The 21,876-nt window shown below is 51.9% G+C and overlaps 5 protein-coding genes across 5 annotated transcripts; 2 read left to right on the top strand and 3 right to left on the bottom strand.

The window, feature by feature from the left end:
- On the bottom strand, window positions 1-751 carry GLOTRDRAFT_119765 (uncharacterized protein; the record flags this gene model as incomplete). Its single annotated transcript, XM_007864533.1, has 2 exons — window positions 299-751; window positions 1-233 (listed from the first exon to the last, which is right to left on the bottom strand). Coding segments are annotated over exons 1-2 (306 nt in total), but the record flags the coding sequence as incomplete, so codon positions are not given.
- A 3,958-nt stretch (window positions 752-4,709) lies between these two features.
- Window positions 4,710-5,288, bottom strand: HTP2 (Cloroperoxidase; the record flags this gene model as incomplete). The annotated part of the gene is made up of 2 exons (XM_007863451.1): window positions 4,710-5,154; window positions 5,203-5,288. Coding segments are annotated over 2 exons (531 nt in total), but the record flags the coding sequence as incomplete, so codon positions are not given.
- Window positions 5,289-7,198: 1,910 nt separating this feature from the next.
- On the top strand, window positions 7,199-7,783 carry HTP3 (Cloroperoxidase; the record flags this gene model as incomplete). Its single annotated transcript, XM_007863459.1, has 2 exons — window positions 7,199-7,284; window positions 7,339-7,783. Coding segments are annotated over 2 exons (531 nt in total), but the record flags the coding sequence as incomplete, so codon positions are not given.
- Window positions 7,784-12,039: 4,256 nt separating this feature from the next.
- GLOTRDRAFT_126140 (uncharacterized protein) lies at window positions 12,040-13,096 on the top strand (the record flags this gene model as incomplete). The annotated part of the gene is made up of 3 exons (XM_007864532.1): window positions 12,040-12,457; window positions 12,520-12,980; window positions 13,037-13,096. The coding sequence occupies 3 exons, from the start codon at window positions 12,040-12,042 to the stop codon at window positions 13,094-13,096; spliced, it is 939 nt and encodes a 312-aa protein (XP_007862723.1).
- Window positions 13,097-16,119: 3,023 nt separating this feature from the next.
- On the bottom strand, window positions 16,120-20,127 carry GLOTRDRAFT_71536 (glycoside hydrolase family 92 protein; the record flags this gene model as incomplete). The annotated part of the gene is made up of 17 exons (XM_007864531.1): window positions 16,120-16,155; window positions 16,224-16,286; window positions 16,339-16,555; window positions 16,617-16,711; window positions 16,773-16,889; window positions 16,939-16,961; window positions 17,011-17,298; window positions 17,348-17,456; window positions 17,516-17,534; window positions 17,585-17,715; window positions 17,775-17,788; window positions 17,850-17,883; window positions 17,942-18,034; window positions 18,097-18,189; window positions 18,252-18,823; window positions 18,877-19,232; window positions 19,997-20,127. 16 exons carry the CDS (start codon window positions 20,125-20,127, stop codon window positions 16,239-16,241), a joined length of 2,340 nt encoding a protein of 779 aa, XP_007862722.1. The 3' UTR covers window positions 16,120-16,155; window positions 16,224-16,238.
- Between the last annotated feature and the right edge of the window lie 1,749 nt (window positions 20,128-21,876).

Below are 21,876 nucleotides of genomic sequence, written 5' to 3'. Positions count from 1 at the left end.
ATAGTGACGTTCTCCGCGATGCTTCACAGAAGCCTCGTCGCCTGCGTCGCGCGGAGTAGATGCCTTGTAGTGGAAATCCGCTGAGGGATACGTTGTTCTGGAAAGTCTGTCGCCGCATCCTGTGCGGGGTTCGACGGGGGTATGGAGGGGTGCGGCCATCCGATGTCGAGTGGCGGAGGTTGGGGACACATTAGCTCTTACACCTGGACGAGGTAAAGGGGCAGAATACTGTTCTGTTAGAGCAACGATAAGTTAGAAGCTGAAACGTAGAACGAGGAAGTGCGACGGGTCTACTCACCAGGGAATAGCTCCCGTATACTAGGGAGGAGCACTTTTGAGGAATTACATGAACCAGCCTCGCTGACCGACATAATGACGGCAGACCAGCGATAGTGAATAGGCAAGCACAGTGACGTCCTTTAAAGACAGGGCTATATATGAGCGTGGGGGTAATGATGATATCTCGAAGAAGTTAGCAGACAGAGTTTAGAAGAACGGAACGTCACGCAGGATCTCTAAATCGGCGGAAAGGCTGTGGGATCGGTGGTATGTATAGATGCCGATACTGATGACGCAGCACAGGAGGACGACCTAGTCCTCAGGATGGAAGAAAGTGAGGGCGATCACCGCGATTTGTGCGAGTGATGTTGCAGGATGCAAAGCACATGAGAGGATTTTACGAGATACCCGTGGAAAGCAGCCTTATAAGCACCGGTACAGTGACGAAATATGGAATCGTTCACGGGAGCGCTGGATCCACGGCATCGTTTTACCTCTTTGCGCAATGTTATCGCCCTATGTATATATTAGGATGTCAACATCATTCAACGCTAGGTTCTGCCTCGAGGTTATACTGACTCGAACCAAGCATCACAAGACTGGGCTGGAACACGTACATACCCAAATTGGTCCGTCGCAGCACGAAGAAGCCGTGGTCAAACGGTTGCCTTTAAGTAGCTATGGACCCGAGCTTCCTCACAGGCCCGAGGATTGCCCAGCATGTGCAACAAATAAGGCGCGAAGTTCGGATTCAATCGACGTCACGAGCGTTACCTCATGGGTATCTCAGAAGATGTCCCAGGGAGAATCCCAGGGCACTTGCCTGTATGGTCCTTCAGCTAATGCACCGCAAACGGCGCACATCTCTTCAATCACATATATTTCGGAAGGGCGATGCACCGATAAACATCGACAATCGTCATGTGGACCTCCTGACATGTATGTATTTTTGGGAACGCCGAGGTAGCGTTACTTGCCAAAGGGTAAACCGGACCACGGCGAACAGGTGTCTGCGACTCGTGCAGTCTCGACTTCCCGGATCCTGCGCCCCTAAAAGCAGAGCCCTAAATCCAAGGTGGAACGCCGTCAGAAGCAGCAGATTATCACGATTTACTAAAGACGGCGACGTTAATCTTCAATACTAAAAGAGCCCGCTGCACGAGACGTGTTGAGCCGAACAGCCCCACGTACCTCCACGAAAATTCCGCGTAAACAGGTAGTCAGCTCGCAGGCCAGGGTAGGTGGGTGCAGCGACGCTGACCGTTGAAGATTGCTGCTACTCCGAGAGGTGCCGTGCGACCCAGGGTTACCGGAGCCGGAAGACCAAGCAATGCTGTTGCGCCGGAAGACGAAGGTCCCAGGCGTTCTCATTCGAAAGTCAGTTCCATCTCCGCGATTGGTCGGCATCAGCCGACCAAGAACACTTTCTCCTGAGAGTCTGTATTATATCGAACGGAAAAAGAAAATTAGATCCTTGGCGCATAAAGTCCAGTAGGCTGTAGCCAGCTGCGAAGAAAAGATAATATTCTATGTTAGCTAGAGCGACAGCGATATCCCCTATTTGGCCATCCGACCCGATGACACGGTGATCCTGCCATTTCTAGCGAGGTGCGCATCACAAACCTGCCGCCTTGGATTAATCATTCGAGCATCCTTAGCCTTGGTCGGCCCGCAGCGGTTCTGGATCACTGTCATGCGCTGAATATTCTGCTCCAATTGATGGGCTATCCTACTTCGGAATCAAAGTTTACGCCTGGTGCTATGCGGCACGGCAGTAGGCACTCCCGAATCGAACGATTGAGCCGTCGTTTAAAAAACATATGGACAGTCGCTCGTATAGTGGCGCAACGATGTCCTGATCGCACCGGTGCGGAGTAGCCCCTGATGATTTACACTATGCTTTCTGTGCCTAGCAACTTCGGTCTGCTTCGATCATTCGGGTTTCTCGGAATAGGGATCGAGCTATCGAGGGAGGTCGGCAAACCCTTGGCTCAATGCGATCTCCGGAAGTGAAACATGGATGCCGCTAGTGTGATGCTTATCCCTGTACGAGAACTGCACCAGAAAGTCCATGAGCATCGATAACTTCCGATAAGGCAAGACGAGTTTATGGATGGGACTGGATTACATCATGCGACATGATGCGGCAGGTATTGAAGACGGCGTTTACATTGGTCGCTGATACTTTCGGGATCCAAACCAACCATGCCTGGACCCCAGGGTAGTCCGACAGGATACCCTGGATTGGAAAACGCGTAACGACACGACTACGGGGTATTATGACGTTGAGATAGTGTTCTGTCAAACTACCAGCTTAGATCGCAGCATTCATAGGAAGGCGGAAGCATACCTAAGCGCACCGGCTCCTTCAGCACCTCGAGTACACCGGATGTCAGATATCAAGGTTAGTACGGATGAGACGTATCGTTCTCTGATCCAGGCACGCTCATCCTCTACAGTGATTTGCGTCGTGGCCTTAGAGACACGCGGGAATAAGAAATCCCGAAAGGGAACGATCTGCGCAGGCTCACGATTACGCCATGGCGGCTTGACTATAACGAAGAGAGTTTACGCGCATCTAGGCTTTAGAAGCGTGGGGTTGAATCCTGCGAAGTACTGCAGATGTTGTGACGTATGACTCACGGATGGACGGAAGTGAAAGGTTATTCCTTCGGAAAGCACGTCAGGTGCGGCGTTTGAAATGATAATACTACTCACGAATAGACACGGGATTCATTTGAGTGTCGCGGTGGCAGCAAGGTGGCGATATGTTTCGAACGGCCGTGTATGACCGAAGAACAAGCCTGCATGCCATTGCTCACTCAGATACCGCGAGGCGTTACGTCTGGAACACAGCCATGCAGATGTGGACATTCATCATACGACCGGAGAGGAAATGTCGGTGAGTCGAAGAATCACAGGAAGCTGGATACCCTTGGGCAAGTTCCGGATACGTCACGGGAAAGAATTCGGAAGGCTTTTGTGTGTATGCTAATCTCACCGCTCGTTGCGTACAGCCCGGCGCAATGGTCAGCATACCTCCAGTCGGAGATCTATATCCCAAGGTTCATATCAGTGTGAGGGCAGCCTTTCGCATCCCCCAGCTGGATTCCTTGAGAAAAGTAACCTACATGGATCAACACGTGTACGAATCTAATTAGCCGCTCGATAGTGTCTCGCAGACCATCCTTGTTTACCAAGAGCTGTGATACATCAACCTGACTATTGCCAACAAGACAGGCACTCAGTGCAAGTTGGACCCCTAGCGACTCCGAGACCGCAATAACGGTCTTTGAGGGAACCAGGGCGCTCGTCCGCAAGAAGAAAATGGTATGAGATGGATCGTCTGATGCGCTTGTACTTGATGAACACACGTACACTTTCAGCTTGACTCTGAAGAGAGACAATTCGAATGACGGATTGATGGATATAATCACCGCCGACTGGAATTTCGGTTCACTGCCGGTAAATGCCGATATATCCTTACTGTTCGGACCTGTAATTACTTCGTCTCCGAAAGCTTGAAGTAGTCAAAGCGGTCTGTCTGGTAATGATCTGTCTATGACCGTCCATCAGGAAAACCCCAATGCTCTAATCAAAATTGCCTATGCAGCCTGGAAAGTCTGGCAAGCTAGCTCGGCTAAGTTGACTACAAACATGTGTGATGGGCATTATCCCGGAAGTTGTAGTCATTATAAGTAGATTTTTATAGTTACATTACAAACATCGTGTATGCAAGGGTGCAGGAGCCAATTAGAAACCGTAAATCGAAATCGACGCGGCTCCCACGCTTACCCCCATCTAACGAGCTAGAGATTCGCAGAAATTTCGCAATGGAGCTCGGATGACAGAGAAACCACCAAGTCCGGTAGAAAGACGCTATGCTTAGAGCATGGACGACGGGTGAGGACTGGGAGGCCTGCTTTCGCTACCATATCTGTGTTGACAAGGACATCTGTCGCAGATGCTCCATCGTGAAAAATCCAGGGAGTCTATATCGTTTTGTCGGTAGCTGGAAAAGGAGCCTGAAGTTAGGCTCTCAGGGTTTACTGATGCAGTCGCTGACATAATATTCAACCACTGGCTTTGCATTTGACGAGGACGAACTGACACCCCCTCCGTGAACGAGGCGGCCTGGGATTAACACCAACGACTTGTTGGCAGTCCAAGGTTGATTTGAAGTTGCGGATATGTCGGAACTCTCGCTGCCCTGGGTCTTTGGCGGCATAATAATCGTGAGTTATCTATGATTAGTGTGACGTAAGGTATGGAATGTCCTGAAATCTGGTACTATTATAACCGACAACTCATCCACTCTTCGCCTTCAATTCATTCATATGTGCCCTGATCCTTGCAGCGGTTTTAATGGTTTGCCACAAAGTTTGCTGATGAACAGGCGCCCAACCTGGCGGAAAGCGCTCATGCTCTAGCCAATTACGCAGCGTATCCGCATCCACACGTTCGTCTCGCCCGCCGAAGATACCCAAGACAAGCGCCACTTCTCCCCGAGCTAGCTCAGCATGCAATGCATCCATCGGCGTGGTATACGTCGCCTCTCTCCGAACCCTAGCCCGAGCTATGGCCCTGGCATCGAACTTGCTGTCATCTGCATCCCTCATGAACTCCTCGATAAGCTCAGGCACAACGGCATTTGGAGCATATTCTTCATCGTCCACTGCGTCCCCGTGCACCAATGACGCTTTGTGCTCGATGTATTCATGTCTGCGTAAGTCATCCAGGCTGATATGGCCGAATTGGGCGAGCAGTAAGTACCCTCCCCACGTCAAGAAGATAGCCAGTGGGAGGGAGCAGTTGTATCCTTGTTGCAACGCTCGTATGAGGTCCCACTGGGATATTTTTCTGCCGTTGCGTGGCCTGGACCTAGTCAGAATCCACTTCACATGATGACCAGCTGCAACTTACAGATACCCGTGGTTAGCGAGTGTATTGAGGGCGGGACACGGTGCACGACTATCGGTTGCGCCTCTAGGAATATATGGATGATCATCTGGTAAGCTCATTTGTAGGGAATCCCGTGGCCTTCTTGACAAGAACGACCTGGGTTTACTTTGGTTAGATCAAGAGCTCATTCATCTGGCGATCGCAGAGCTACCTGAACATTCCCAGAAGTACGGCGAAGAAAGCGATCAAATGGCTGAAGCTTGGCTGAAAAATAACAGGCATTTGCGGGAAGATGCTGCGGGGCACACGATGAATACCATCGCACGACGAGGCTGCCACAGTTTTATAGACCGAATACCGGCATAGCCAACAGTGATGGCAATGCTAGGTGAGACCGTCAGCCTGTCGGACCGTAATGCTGACTGAGGCGTCCAGTTCGTGGACGGTCGTGGTGTTGTCCCGACCAACTAGCACTACCCAGCACCGCAATCCCGGACCGCCTAGTGCCACCATGGAATTCTAATGGCCGACTTCCCCGCCTTAACTTGCGGCAAATACCCTGCCTTGTGTTTTGTCCGCCATGTCTACCGATACGTCACTTGATTACAACTTGGTTTCAAGCTGAAGTATGATGGAGCGTCCTGGCATGCTTTCAAACGCAATCATGGTGCCCTCATCATTTGTTGTAACTCTGAAGGCGCCTGTCGAGAGGACGAATTTCTGGGCCCTATTACCTATATTACAGGATCTGCATCGGCATGCAAGATTCGCTAGGAGCCGTTATTGTGTGGTAGGGTGGTGTGGCTGACGCGCTCGGCTATCCCGGGGACTTGCGAATGTGCGCCTTGAAATCAAGGTGTTACCGATCAGACCGAAACCATCGGACTCCGTTGGAACATATGTATGTGGGATAAGACTCCCCTCAATTATGTGTGTTCCATCTCTCGAAACAGGACTCATGCTCACCATTCTCATGCAGGCGTGTGGGAGGACTATGCCAGATTGCAAAACATAAATTCCGATGTGTGAGTCACTGCGGGACCGCTGACGGAACTCTGCTTCAATAGGTTCCGCGAAAGTCGAAAGCAGCACATCGCAACACAGCGTACTGAAACATTGATGAAGCAATTGGGCAGCACACGTATCTTGCGGGATCACATCTCCACACGCCGGGAATATTTCTTATCTCTGGTTGAACGACTGGAATTGGACAACTGCGTTCGCTGCGGAAGGAATGAATGTGCCAGTGGTTGCTATCAGCATCGTCTTCGCAAGCCACAAGCGCACGCTCTCGAGTAAGAGGACGCAATCTGCCTTCCCGCATTCGCAACACGCTGCCCTCAGAATGGTTCGCCTGCTTCGTTTTCACCACCATGTATCTGATTGCAGCACGAAGAAGCTCCATATACTGTCCTTGCGGGTTCATGTGATGCATCTTGTTTCATGGAGAACAGCAGTGCCTCCCCGCTTGCTATGCATACTTGCTGTGCTGTTTAAGGTCTACTGCAGGCTTCAAGCTTGGAAAGGCAAGCGAGCTAGTGGAAACGTGGCGGAAGTCGAAGACCGGGGTGTGCGAGTACTCGGAGATAGTGGTGCCGATACACAGCCTTCTGCACAACGGTTGATGGGATCGCCACCAGACGGCATAACGAGCCAATGATGAAGAGATAACTCAAACAGCGGGCGTCTGCCTAGGTCCGATACGAAGGGGGGCGAATATTTAGAGAAAAGACGACCGTTACGTATGTACTGACGACTGCCTTCCGTACGAGTTTTTGCTTCGTACCCCTTTGTACGCCCTCCTACCCTTTCATACGATGCCTCCCAAATCCTTGAGTCAAGCTTCGATACCTGCATTCCTTCTGAACAGTTTCGTGTGCCTAATCAGAGTATTGTGAGCGTTTCATTTGACGGTTTCGTCCATCAGTAACTCTGATGGCACCATTACCGGATTAGTGTTACTCACATCTCGTCGATCTTCGGCGTCTGCAAAAAAAGAGAATTAGCTTCAATTCCTGAGGACCATCCCTTCGTTCCCAGAGGACAAGACGATAGTCGATCACCGTGTCCCGCATTGAATACACTGGCTAACCACGGTTATCTGTACGCGATTTGTTTCAATTATTGGTTTATATGAAGCTTATCTCCAATCGTAAGGCCTAGAAGCGGGAGGAATATCCGACCTAGAGTCCTAATCAAGGCTTTGCAGGAAGGATACAACTTGACATATCCACTTGCGGCGTTCTTGACCTATGGTGGATTTATTCTGCTGGGTCAATTCGCAGAGGTTTCTCTTCAGGATTTCTGCAGACACGGCCGAGTAGAACACAACGCATCCCTGATACACGAGGATACCAAACCAGGAGACGAATACGCCCCAAATGTCACGCAGCCTCAATATATGAAAGCGCTCGAAGCCGACTCGGCTGATGGAGAGCATTTGACCGCGTTCGATGTTGCCAAAGCCCGAGTGCGACGAGAGGCGGAGTCGAAAGACATGGATGCCTTGCATGCTGAAGTTGCGAGGGGAGAGATGGCACTGGTACTGGGAATATTTGGCGGCGCGGAGGAGAAGGTGCCGTTGCAGACAGTGCGGCATTGGATGATGACGGAGAGCTTCCCACCAGACTGGAAGCCGCAACAGAGACAAACGTTCTTCAAGACAGTCCGCACATCTGCTAGGATAAGGGCCTTCATGGAGGATATTAGAGAGAAAGGGCTATGATTTATAGACGTAGGGTGTACTCACGACGACTTATGATAGCATTGTAACAGCGGATTCAATATGAACCACTCCCATTAGAGCCATGCCACAGCCACACAAAAGCCACAAACGTGTCAGTCTGCCCTAGCTAACGCCCAGAACACTTAATAAATACTTCGTCTTGTACCGTGCCACTGACTTTGATAGGCAGATATGACGAACCCGATGAATCACGATCATCCGTTCACCGCGTACCAGCGCCTGCTCGTCATGATAGCATTCCTCTTCCTGTCTCTTCCTCTACCACATGAAGGCATCTGAATCGGCGCAACAAGGTGTGATGTTAATTGTCGCCTACGAGTAAGGCGGAAGGGTGACTTCCACTCCGACTCGTGTGCCTCCGACCAAATTTCACGTTCCTGAAGCTTGTCATGTCAGTCCTCTACTCCGTCAGACCTTCCCTGCTTGAGCGTTCATTACCACTATTTCGACCGCCGGTGTCCTATTTCCATGGCATCGTGCCGGGAAACTCGCGCTGCAGCGGCGCTGCGAACATGCCCACCTTAAGCTCGGGGTACATTGAATGTGGTGACTAGACATAGATGCGCTCACCCGTCTCCTCCTCTTTCCCGTGGTTGGTGTAATATCGAGGAGATCCGCCCAGCGTCTTCGTGGCTGCGACAGGCCAAGCCATTCTTGCAATCGTTAATATCTGCATAGTGTATAGGGCTTGATTCTTTCGTCTTCTGCTATCCACGGATAGAACAAGCTAGCATCGCACCCTCCATGGCAGTACAGTCCCGCGTGCGGCGAAATCCGAGACCATGTCAAAAGGCTTCTCCAACTTAGAAGGATGAAGTGATTCATCAGCATTGCATCTGTTGGTCAGAGTATCCATCACGGCCACCAGACAATATCGAAACGACAAAAGCGGATGTACCCTGTACCTTTACACATATACCCTACAGAATCCGTCGTCCTTTGGCTTGATGCGACCGAAGGGAAAGATCTAGAGCCGCGCGCAAGTAGAGGCTGCGATCGATGCTTTTATGCCCGATGTCCGACGCTCGGCCGCTGACATCGGGTCGTGGCTGAGTACAACCAGTGGGGTACCAGGATCCCTGCGCCCGTGTTATGAGATGGAACTGACCTGTCAATTAACCAGCGTACGTGCCCGCCGATTGAGATAGGATATACAGGGAGCTGGCCTACAGCGGGCTTCCGAGACTGATAGCCGAATTCACCCTGGAGCTACAAGCAAGCGTGACGTAGAGATATCTCGACAACCCGTGGGTGTATGCGGTGTCTGTTACGGGGTGTGACGGGTCCCTCTCTAATAATGGAACGATTGTGAAGGTGTAGCCTCGGCACAGGCGCATGGACCTAGAAACGGCAAAGTTGCGGTCCGTTAGATTTCAGCTAGGTGTTAGCCAACATCTCTATCAGCGCCGGGAGAGGCACAGAAACCGTGGATGTCGTCAGGATTAACTTAACCTGAACCTTGCTGAGCCCTGTCCCTTTATTCCGCATTTTGGGTGATTCGGTTGAGGCGGGAGATAAGATCAGGCTTGTGGCTGCCACTGCTGTGCCGATCATAATGGATCCAGCCTAATAATATATGGCCTGAGGCTACTACGGGTAGAAGGACATGTCACTATGCCAGAGAGACTCGAATGGGCGGTGATTTACCCACATCACGAAGTATGCCTTGCAAGGCCCGCTAGTCTGGGACATATGTCTAGCAATCGAGGGTCACAGCCGTACCCGAAGATCTCAGAGCGGTGTACTATCAATTTGGATTGAACCAGATGAATCGCGCAACATCGCGAGAACCTAGTGACTGCAGAGCGCTGGGCCGCTGGCCCAGACTACAACCCGTGGTACCATAGGGCTCTTGAGAAGATGATATTCTTCAGCGACCGGTTCCAGCGCAGCATCGTTAGAAGGTATGATAGAGGAGACAATTGGCCACAGGGTCTCAGTCGTCCCGTGCAATGCGCTCATTTCTCTATGGCTCCGCCGGCAATCTGATGTTGTGAACACTTTGAAAACTGACAAATAGTTCGGCATTAATCTTACTTCGACCCCAACACTGCTGACAACATGGAGCCTTGATGAGAGAGAGTATACACCCACTCACTAGCATTGGACCATTGCCCTATGTAAGCTGTCCGGTTCGAGCCCGATGAAGTGTAGATAGGATCCGAGTGGAAACTGCAAGCGGTACGTATACTTATAAGTAGAGAAAGCAACACCTCGGTCCACATTAGCAGCCACTGTCGGCCGGTTCGCTGAGTACGAAAAGCCGGGTCTCCGACCCAACTGATGGGCATCGGAGCCCGCCGGCAGCGTATCCTTTCTGCTTCCGCCATATCCAATCATGGTTCCATCTCTCTCCGGCTTGCGAACTCCCTCCGAAAAGAAAGATGCGCGCAATTGCAAGGCGCTAACCTTTCGAGGCTATGCCCTCGTGTTTGCGCGGTTTCCTGGATCGCAGTCCCCAGAAAACTATCGTGGAAGGTAACGCATTTGCAATGCTGGTCAAACCAGTCGAGATTCTGGTTACGATTCTCAGTCGCTCAATCACCCAGTACTGTGCCGCTGTACGTCCACATGCGTCTTCAATTGCCGCTCTACTAGTTCCTCCCGGAGCTCATAGCATTCTCACTGCGCGTTGCCGCGTCTGCCGCGATAGCTTCTACAACACCACGTCGGATGATATACCTATCTCTCCCTGATACAGTCCTGCATTTGAAACCGCGCCTTATTATTCTGCTGCCATGTCGAACAGCGGTTGCCTGACACTACGACGCACCTAGACAAACGGCACCACTCTGGTTCCGTGTAGTCGGCCAAGCTGCCAGCGGGTTATATCTGGATGCTATTGTTGGAACTTCCAGCAGACTAGCGCTGCATAACGTCAACTATGCCGTGTCGGTACCTTAATCAGGTGTGTGGGTTAATCTTAGGGCCTTATAAGGGAGTGCTGTGGTGTAGGTCCAAAGGGAACCGGATCCTCGTTGGATTCGCGCTCCCGTTATGGATCGTTTTGCCATGTTCGTGACGCTCGGGCTCGGTCCGAGACAGCAACGCGAGGCTGTCTGCCTTCTTAAATACAGCCATTGGATGGTCAAGCTAGGCAATGTCTGCGTTCTTTAATCTGCGCCCGTGGATCATATGGCCCTCTGCGTACGCGGTGCGTACTTAGTGGCAGTGTTTATAAGCGTCGCTCCCTTGTAGATGTGCATCTCTTTCCCCCCTCTCGCCGTCATCCTCCATCGCCTAGTCATCTTATATCACTGTTCCGGTGATCCCACCTCTGATCTTTCCATTGCAGGCGCCTGTGCTTTTCAGTCTTAGCAAGTCGGCGTTCTTCGTATATCCCGTCTCGCAGAGCCTCTCCTTCCCCTGTGTAAAGACGCCTTCTTCCTGCATCGAGCAGTCGTTCTGCTGATCTATTTACATATATAAGAGGAGCACGCTGAGCGATTGCGGGGAAACTCTGGTTGTACCCCTCTGACGCTTGCTTACTGTTATGATGTTGCCTTCTATTAGTGGCAATAATAGCAGTTCTCGGACGTCGCTACCTAGTATACGAGAATTATTTCCAGGTTAGTGGCTTCTGCATTTTTTCCTACCTTCGCTGATGGATGCATGCGAACTCGTGCTAAGAGCAATGCCTGCCATCACCGAGCCCTAGAAATCGCTCAGATTCATCACCAGAAACACAGAACTCCACTCCGCGGAGTCGTGCTTTCCAGTTCCCTGGAGACCAGCGCATCGGATGGAATAATACGCACCCCAGCTTCACGGAAGGTGCATCTTCCTGCGAAACTCCGGTGGCCTCGGGATCGCATAAACGGGGTCAGCAAATATCCGCGAGAGACGCCGGCACGCAGTCAAGACTGCATTATTCTGAATTGCAAGTCTCTCCAAAGCCTTGTGGCTCTTTTCCAGTCAGCACTCGTCCGCGGCATATCCTGCCGCAGCCATCGAGGCCCAGGGTGACTCACTCGCGGAAGGAGGCTGCGTACAGTTTTACCGTGTTGCGTACGGACCCTGCCACTTCGTCCCTCGAGCATGTCGCATCTAGCACGAACCTGCAGGATCTCGTGTCTCATCAGAATCCAGTCGCCGTCACTCCCTGTGCGTCTATGGCCATCGCTAAGGCTGCTCCTTCTTTTCGTGTGGCAGTACAACCACCAGCCCCGACGACGCCGAGGCCGGAGAAGAGGTATCGCATGCTCGTCGCCGTCGATGAGAGGAATGAATCTCGCGACGCTGGACCAGCTGACGTAGATCCCGCCACGGAGCCCTCTCATGGCGATTACCCCTCAGCGTACTCTCGTCAGTCGCCTGGCCCGTCCAGGGGCACACCGTCAGGGACGTACACGTACACCTTTGACTTATCTTCGTCCTCGTCGTTCCATCCTTTAGCTTTCTCCCCTGAGCCCGACCCCGAACCTGCCTCGAGACATGGCCCGAGGAAACATACCTGCCGTATTTGCCTCAAGCGGTTTAACAGGCCCAGCAGTCTCAAGATACACGAGACGACACACACTGGCGTCAAACGTACGTGTAGAACCAATGAGTCCTGACACCCATTTCCTAACGTATTGATTTATTCAACGTAGCGTTCAAGTGCCACTGGGAGGGTTGTGGCAGGCTATTTAATGTGAATTCCAATATGCGCCGCCATTTCCGGAACCACATCACTTCCCAACGTGCGAAGGCGGTACGAGCTGCTTCGCAGCCTGGGACGCCGGTACAGTTCCCTGGTTATGGCATCGAGCCTTTACCTCATATCCGCCCATCCCACCACGACGAGGACGAGATCGAAGCCTCGTTGACCGCGGATACAGGTACCGAGCCCGAGTCCGAAGACGACCACATGCGCTCCGAAGGCGAAATGGAAGACGAAGAAGGCACCCACATCCCCACGTCGCCATGTTCTTTCATATCATCTCCCCCTTTCCACCGCGTAGCCTTCAAGGAGAGTGGCACTTATGACGCTCAGGACCATGATGAGAACCCTTGCCATGCGTACTCGACGTCATACACCCGAGCACAATCACAGCCGCAAGCTCAGTCACGAGTGAGCTTTGCTCGCACTGCATTGGCAAGCATGTCGAGGTCTCCGTCTCCGTGCAGTTCATCTGGGTCGTCCTTCGGGCATATGTCGCCCGCATCGAGGTCTGGGAATTCCATTGAATAACTGGGTCTCGCCGTGCGAACGTGCTCGTCAATCTCCATGGGCCGTATAGCGTCACAGCTTCTCCTCGTGGCTGCAATGATATGAACTCTTTCATGCTCTTGCCTCTATTCAGGCTGTCATACTTTCTTGCTTCTTGGGCGTTATGCGCTCGGCGGGGCAGCCGAATTGCCCTGGACGCGTGTAGCTGCTGGGTCCGAGTCTCCGCTCATTTGTATTCATATGTTGTCAATGTTGTACGTAAGTGGTACGTCGTGTCATATGACTCGCTGTTCTCATCGCCGAAACCCTTATATTTATCTTGTCATTATCGCCCAGCACACGCTCTAGTTTTGTAGCTCCCTGCTTTGTCGTATTGCTGTACACTCGGTCTACCAGATCTCGGCTCATCTCGTCATCTCCTTGCGCAACGCTGTGTTATAGTCGAATTGATTCATTCTTGTCGTTCAATGCAACAGGCGTTTATATCTATGCCCATCCCCAGACGAACTCAAAGGTGGTGAGACTTCGAGCACACAATGACTTGAGAGTAATTCACCCTGGGTCTCAATCCGCGGTATGAACACGCTGAAGGTACGGTGATTAGACTCAATTCTTACGTCGCCGGCTTAAGCAGTCGATGGCTGTGAAGCTGTTTTGCAGAAGCCTTGGTGCTTCCGCCTTTGAATGAACACGCTCACCGCGCAACTTTGAGCTTGGCTTTCTCGCCACTGGCACTCGGATACCTCTGCTTACTCCGTCGGTCAACCGCACGATACGACCTAATCTCAGGCTGGTACTTCCCATCACCATCGTTGGTTGAAACCTGGTCATCTCCACTCTGACAAACGACTGGAACATCACGGTGCAATTATATTTCATTGTTGCCTTACTAGACGTGGAGGATCAGGCACGCAGCCTTTTAAACAAGTCGCCGGCGCTTCACAGGCGCTGGCGTAACCGTTGAATGCGGAGCTTACACTCTGCTGCTTCCTCAACTGAATCCCCGCGCGGACATAGCTCATACCACGCCTCGAACGAAATTTATAATGTAATGTAATCCAATACACTATCTAGTACTCCAGGTCGCACAGATGGATGATTTAATCATAAGTTAGAACGAATGACGTACTCGAGGTTGTGTATGAAAGAAAGTGGTGAGGAAACACTGTCCAGAAGTGTCACTACAGATTTAGATACGGGCAATAATAGAAGGGTAGCTCCTCCGGTTCGAACTTGGATGCCTGGAGTATACTGGCCGTCATGGTTGATACGTGGGGGGCGGAGTGGGCTGATCAACAGGAATAATTCTCGGGCTTAGTGTAATAACTTGAGGCGGTAGAGGGGGGAGGGGAGGCGGCCAAGAGCTTGGATCGGCGCGTCTGTGCTTCGTGTGACTACTACTACGCCGAGGAGGTTCCCTAGTATCGCTTTCCCCTCCAGTGTCCTCCCCTTCGTCGCCTCCGTCAAGTGCAACAAGCGTCGACGCCGTGGTTTCGGTGGTGAGTCTACTAGTAGGACGCCTCGTGGTGCGGATGGGTGATGTTGGTTCGGCAACTCGAGCTTGACTGGAACCCTGTGATCTTCGTTTCTGGCGTGAAAATGACGAAAGCAGTCTCCGCCCAGCTGCCCCACTGTTTCGACGCCGTGGACTCAAGGGTGCCTCTAGCTCGTCGGGAACTACAGTATACGGTATAATTTGCCCTAGACGCAGCCGCTTCATGGCGCCCATATCTGATGTCGGTTGATTAGTCCCAGTCTAGTGGCACGATTGGGCAGGACTAACCTGGTCCACCAGTTGTGTTGTGCCAATGCCTCCTGCGTCTTCTGTAAATCCAGATCCCGAAGAGCGTGCCGATAAGGATGACTGCTATTCCTCCAATGAGACCCCCAAGGATGGCGCCCAACATAGGCGTCATCGACTGAGGTGTGGGAGTGACTGTAGGGGACGTGAGTGCAGGAGACATCTTGGCTGACGTCGAAGGCGTGTATAAGATGTAGTCAATCATGAACGGGCTCTCCTGGGACCCATTTGAAGCAGTGACTATGAGCTTATGCTGTACACCGTCTGCTAGGGATGTTTGGAAAAAGACTTGGTTATATTGGGTGGGTCCGGAGGGGTTCGGCGGGGTGAACGTTGACTGGACCTGGTCGACGCTATAGGTGGAAGTAGGTTGCTGGTCCGTATCAAAGACAACGCCGTAAACAGCTACCCAGGTACCTTCCGTTCCAAAAAACATGACGAGCAATTTCATGCAAAATACGGATTCCAGTACGTACCATTGAAAGTGAAACTCATGTGTGCATTGGACGCCTGCGCCATATGCATTGTGCCGAAGAGAGTTGACGATGACGTCTGGTTATCCAGCATCATCCACTCGCCAGCCCAGGTCAGAGCGACATCCCCATCGTCAACCAAAATCCTGCGATTATCCATCCAGCTGCGATGGTTGAGTACTGGGCACGACTAGAGGTGAACGTGAGACGTCCGCGACCATGAGAACCATGGGGCCTGGGTAGCCGACTTTGTTTGGCCGGATGTCTACCGTGCTGAGGCTTCCATCTACAATGAGTGACAGCGTTACCACACTGGACTGATAATCAGCAACCGTGACAGAGTTCATCTTCGTCGGAAGCTCTTGAGATGTTGATACTGATTCTGCTGATTCTGCTCCGAGCGTGGCTATATTCAAGGAGTACACATACACTCCCAATAGCCTACGAGAAGGAGGCATGAGCATACAAATCTCATGACTACTCTCTGATCGGGGTATTGGGAGGGTACATAAGTCACTTAAGCAGGTATCCACCACATGATCACGCAGAACGGACACGATCCCGGTCACCGTGGTGAGGAGAATGACTCTAAGGCTACCGCACTTGCGCCGCCACACTCACCGATGGGTTCTGAAGCTGAAGTCGAGCACAAGCCAGAAGCCAAACATCGTACGCGAGAACGTCTAGCGCAGTATATGAGATGCAATAGAGCATAAAGACGAACATGACCGGCGAGCGTAGATGTGAACCAAGCAGAGGCCCCTGTCGATACGCATACGCAGTCCTCCAATGAGATCCCGAGCTGGAAAGTCCGCGGAGTGCGAAGCTACTATTTGAGAACCCCATCACGGAAGCAGAGCATAGCCTTACCGAAGCACTAACTGGCTAGAGTTCTTCGTGAACAGCCATGTTTGTTCCAGATTCGATAGAGATCTAATCAGACCCTCTGAAACTATGGTCTCGGGGCACAACCTTAGCCACTCACCAATGTCGTAGAAGCCCAACTCTCGGGTTGCTGGCTCATGCCAAACTCGACCATACTTCCTTGGGATATTTGGGAATGATGGATAATTGGCGTTGTGATAGATGCCCCGTCTACCGTCAGAGATCGGACGTATGGGCAGGTGGGTGCTCCAGGGGAGGCAACAATTAGTGACTTCCGAATCCCAGGCAGTTCTATCACGACTTTGTCAGAGAAAGGGCTATCCACGCATAAGGACGATGTGAGCGGAAGACTACGAATGATCTACTGATTCGACTTACGCTCCCACGACGTAGAAGCCCGATACGGGATCAACTGGATAGAATCCCAGGGCACTGAATATGTACCACGCGCTCATTTGCCCACAGTCTTCATTCTACAAGACATAGTCTGATCGCTTACTTCATATTCCTTGTGGATAAGTGTTCTGTACTCACACCTGCAAGGCCATTTACGGACGAATTGTAATACTCTTGAGCGATAGAACGAATGCGCTCTTGTGACTTGGAAGCCGCCCCAGCCAAGGCGTATAGATATGGAATATGGTGGGAAGGCTGCGACACTGATCATCCTTGCAGACTCTAACGGTGACTTCTGACGTACCTCGTTCGTATGATCATTATGGCCTTAGCGTTCATCAGATTACTGATCAGCCTTGGAGACTGTTCTGCTCACCACCATCAAAGTGTTCATCCAGGAAGTCAATAAAGCTTATGTTTCCTCCCCGTCTTTTAACGAGACCTTCCACATCCTGCACGACGTCGAACGTATACGCCCACATATTGCCTTCGGTCCAACCTGCATCCTGACCGGCGCCGGAACCGTTGGCATTGCGTGCCTCCATAAAACCAGTGGTTGAATTGAAGATGGAGAACGGGGTAGTCAGCGACCGATTCAGAAAGAAGGATGCCTCAGATGTCTTATTCAACAAAGATGCCAGGACGGAAACAGCGTAGTCGTCGTCTGGATGCACGATTAGAGGCGAAATGATCTTAGTATGGAATAGGCTTACACGCATAGTCCAAGGTCCGGGACCCTGCCTCAGAGTGGACATCAGAGGCAACCCAACCCTGAACATCGTAGACGGAGGACAATCCGGCTCGAACTTCATAGCCGACGTTCTGTAGACGTAGCGAATTGATGAGACATTGCAGATTCGAGTGCCAGGCAGCGCACGTACTTCCTCCCGATCGAAATATCTAAAAAAGGAGGTCAGCACGAAACGACAATGATAAGCCCAGCAACGTACGAGGTATTCCAGTCGTTGACAGGAGGGACTGTGGCATCCTTATATACTGCCTCCCATGCCGTCTCAAGGTCGAAGCCGGTGAATCCTTTGAGGACCGCTTCGGCGACCAAAGAATCCGCGTGGGTGCCAACCTTCATGCAGCGTGAGTCAATAACGTGATAGAAGGCGACCTTCCTTTCCAATGACGTACCATGATATTTGTTTCTACAAGACGGGAAAAAATCTATGGATACATGGTTGGCTTAGGCTAGAGTGGGTGTCTTACCGACGATATTCTTCCACATAGGAAGCCATCCACCCTAGATCAACACGAAGGCTTCACTAGACGATTCGAAGTGGATTTAGGGCAGCATTTACCTCCCTGTAGTCTTGCAGCATACTCTGTACCATGCCGTTCACCCGCTCGGGAGCAAACAGTATTGTCCAGGCCCACTGGGCTCGGAATGTGTCCTGAGAAGACGTAGATATGTTATCAGAACAATGATCTCACGGGCGGGGATACATTCACCTACCCATATCGAGTAGCCAGTGTATGATTCGCCTTCATGGACTGCATCATCATATCCCGAGTAATACTTGCCGTCTTCATGTTGCTCGTACGGATACTGTACCGTAAGCCTATGCATCAGTCATGACACGAGAGGAGGGAGCACTGGGGATATCCCACCTGCAAGGTATGATAGACCGCTGTGTAAAAGACGAGCTTGTTCTCGATACTGCCGCCTTCCACCGTTATTCTATCGAGCTTCTCTGCCCACGCCTCTCTAACCGCCTTCGCCGTCTGTTCAAGACTCGTACCATCTGGGATCTCAGTTTCCAAATTCTTTCTTGCCTGGTCGATGGATATAAACGACACCCCAACCCTGACGTCTACCATGCTCGTTCCTCGCTGAAGAATGGCATAGCCGCTCAGCTGCGTGCCGTTCCTCTCATTTTCCCCTTGGAACAGCTGACCGTCGCTGTTATTGGCTGTACCGTAAGACTCGAACGGCACGCTGAATCGAGCGCAGAAATATCCCGCAAAAGAAGGGGCAGGGTTAGGTCCAATGATGAAATCCTGACGCTCTGGGTTCCTGCCACAGATCTCGCGAGCAGAGGGATCGATGCTCACTGAGCCGGATGGATATGTTACATTGGATGGATCGGCGGAGCCCATGACGGACGCGCGAGTGGCCTCGATGAGAACATACGGAGTATCGGTGTTCTCAAAGGTGAACCTGAGATGTCCCACGCGGGAGGCTGCAAGGCGTTGAGTATATTATGTGTACTCGCGCGACAGGGGGTGGACCTACTGGCGCTTTGTTCAGCTAGTATAGATCCGCCTCCAGGAGCATCCAGATAAACGCTATAATAGCTCGGTGTTATCACTTCCTTGTCGTGACTGAAGGGCATTCCTCTGTCCTCGAAAGCAGGCTTTACATCTCCCACGCCAGGAACGATGACGACCTGGCCGCTCTCTCCCATCCAAATCGCCGGCTGGTGCGTTCCTTGGAAGCCATGGATGTTCGAGTCTGTATAGTTGTACGGGGTAACCGAGACGTAGTTCTGGCGTGTCTGCGCAACCCACCGCGTCATCCCAAAGGGGGGAGCGGTGGATGGGATCATGCCGCCGGAGCCATTGGGTGAGTCGCCGCCATTGCCGATGAGTCTGTATGACGGTGTGAGTTTTGAATTGAAACGCTTACTTTCAGGGAAAGCACAGAGGGAGAGCTGAGGGTAAATGTCCATCTTGTCCACACGGCCTCTCACGGTCGGATAGACCTAGGGCCGTATGCTCGCAATAGGGGCATCTGGAAGCATCAGAATGCAATGCATAGATGCTGGCAAAGTAACCATATCACATTCCTATGTTTGACCCCGGGTTCGCCATAAACCCCGGCGGAGAAATCCAAGGATCCGAACCTTCCAGCAACGCGGCGCGCGGTAATGAAACGTCCCTCGCGGAGTAGAATGGTAAGAAGAGCGCGATACCGGCGTTCAAAGAGTTAAGCACGGACAGGGAACGCGCTGCAAGGGCAAAGTGCCGACCGCTGCCGTGATGCAGCCGCCGTGGCAATCACAGTACCTGAACCGTAGACAAGGAGGAGATTTACAGGCACCCACACTTCCCGCGAGAGCGGACGACCAGATGTCAGAACTAGCGGGATAAACAAGGGCTAACGGACTGCTATCACAGCCCCCATGTATTGAACCGCATGCACTGCTGTCAGCGAACTGACAGCAGTGAGACGTGAATGGAACCCGAGTTGCTGGTCTCCGTTGCGGTCAACAGCCATGGGAGACGGCAAATGCCATATGCTGAGACCATCGATGGAGCTCAGTACCGTCGCAATTCCCTGCCTAACTCACTTGAGCCAGTGGTGCATGCAAAGGCAATGCAACCTCAGAAAGTATTACAAGGTGAATACTCACGGATCCACGTAATCGACCGCGCTGCTTTCCGGATTGCTGAAAGCTGCTGGAGCTTGCCTTGATGATACAGCTCGTATGTCAAGCGCGAAAGATGCCACTAGCACTGTGAATGTACGCCAGTACGCAGACATGGCGAGTGGGTGTACGAGCGCCGTACGAGTCTAAGCCGATGGCTATAAATTGCGATGGTCATCTGACCGTGTCCCGCACGTGCCTAATAGTAATATCGCGCACAGGTGAGGCTGTCAAATCACCGTCGGATCCCAACATAACGGCACGCAAAGGTAGAGGCTGGGACGTCTAAGGGTTATTGCGACTGGAAGGACGCGGTTGCTGAGATTCACATGAGGTTACTGGTACGGGACGAACCTGTTACTTTCCTGTTATTTATTCAGTTATAACTTACGTAATAAAAGCTCTCGTAATGAAGTCGCATTGCGAAATCAATATTGAACTCGCTGTTCTAAGCCACAAATTTCCGGCATTAGAGAGTATTTGCAGGAGGCGAAGTGGACACTTTTTCCGCTTAGCAGACAGCCCACTTCGGATAATGCGAATGCACCACAAACTCCAAAAATATGATATTCTGCACCATGGCCACCTACCCGTTCGCATTCGGTGTATACCTACATACATATAGGGTAATATACTGTGTCAAAGTTTCCACTGCATCCCCAGCTTTTTCCGCGAATGGCCCCGACGCGCACCACTGTTGTTTTCACTTCGCCTAAGATCTCGTGTCAGATCAGATAGCTAAAGTTGACTTCGCCTCCTGCAAATACTCTCTATTGTGAGAGAAGCTAGAACAGGCTTGAGGCGCTAATATTCTGTATTGCAGTACAACCATAGAGCTATGGACAAGACCCGGTACAGCGCGTGCCCGCTATTGTCCAAGGTGATGACAAACCGGGGAAATGTGCACACGGGATCATGCTAGGGGAAGTGGTTTAGACTTAATACCACAGTGAGCGTTATTTCCAGGTACGTATGATCGCTAGTCTCAACTCTCACCGTGAAATGACCGGGTTCGACAACCCAGGAATTGCTGAGCGACCACAACCCAAGCTGGGAAGCCTGCACTTCCATGGAGACGCATCGTGACCCTACAGAAGAATGCGATGAGCCGCGCCTGTGGAGCTATCAAAGAGTCCACATATGGGATACCGACTCTCTGGGAACCAACAAGCATTCTGGTTCGGCGTGACGACAGAGCTGAAGAGGTCCGTCGTGTACACCTCACACAAATCACCGAGTCAGCCAACGAGGACGCACTCCTGAGGGATATAGTATGATACCTGAATAACCTCCTTGCCGTCGGCCGGCCCGGTGTTATATACAGTGACCGATACATTGCAATTACCAGAGGTCCCTATGCTAGGACTTGGCCCAGATCCGTGCTTCAAGGCCCTGTCGTCAGCGCCGAAGGAAAGAGACGAATTGTGAATTCACTAATTGAAGGTCGCGCAGCTGAGGCCATGGCCGAAGTTCCACACAGGCACGCGAGTGTCCAGGACATGCTCACAAATCCGGCCACTCGCTCAGTCATTTTGCGTCAGACACGCACTGGGCAAAGGATGCTAACCTGGTGCCCAGATGCAAGTGTTCCGTCGTCTGTAATCATCCCGGACTCGACCGCCCAGCTCCCGGAAGAGAACTGCCGAATCTCTGCCCGGCCGGCCAGCACACAGATCAGGAAGAATTCACTACAACAACAACAACAACACCAACACAAGGCTACGCGCTTACGTTCTTGTATCCACGGCTCCGCGACGGGCTTGCCGCTACCAAACACCACCACCGCCGTCACCCACCCGCCCCGAGTCGCTCAAATCCGCAGGCTCGCCCGCCCTCGGGTTCGTCCCGTCCTCCCAGAGCAGCTC

Source organism: Gloeophyllum trabeum, assembly GCF_000344685.1.
Source record: "Gloeophyllum trabeum ATCC 11539 unplaced genomic scaffold GLOTRscaffold_00002, whole genome shotgun sequence".
Classification (NCBI taxonomy): domain Eukaryota; kingdom Fungi; phylum Basidiomycota; class Agaricomycetes; order Gloeophyllales; family Gloeophyllaceae; genus Gloeophyllum; species Gloeophyllum trabeum.
This window is presented reverse-complemented; position numbering and strand designations above follow the sequence as displayed.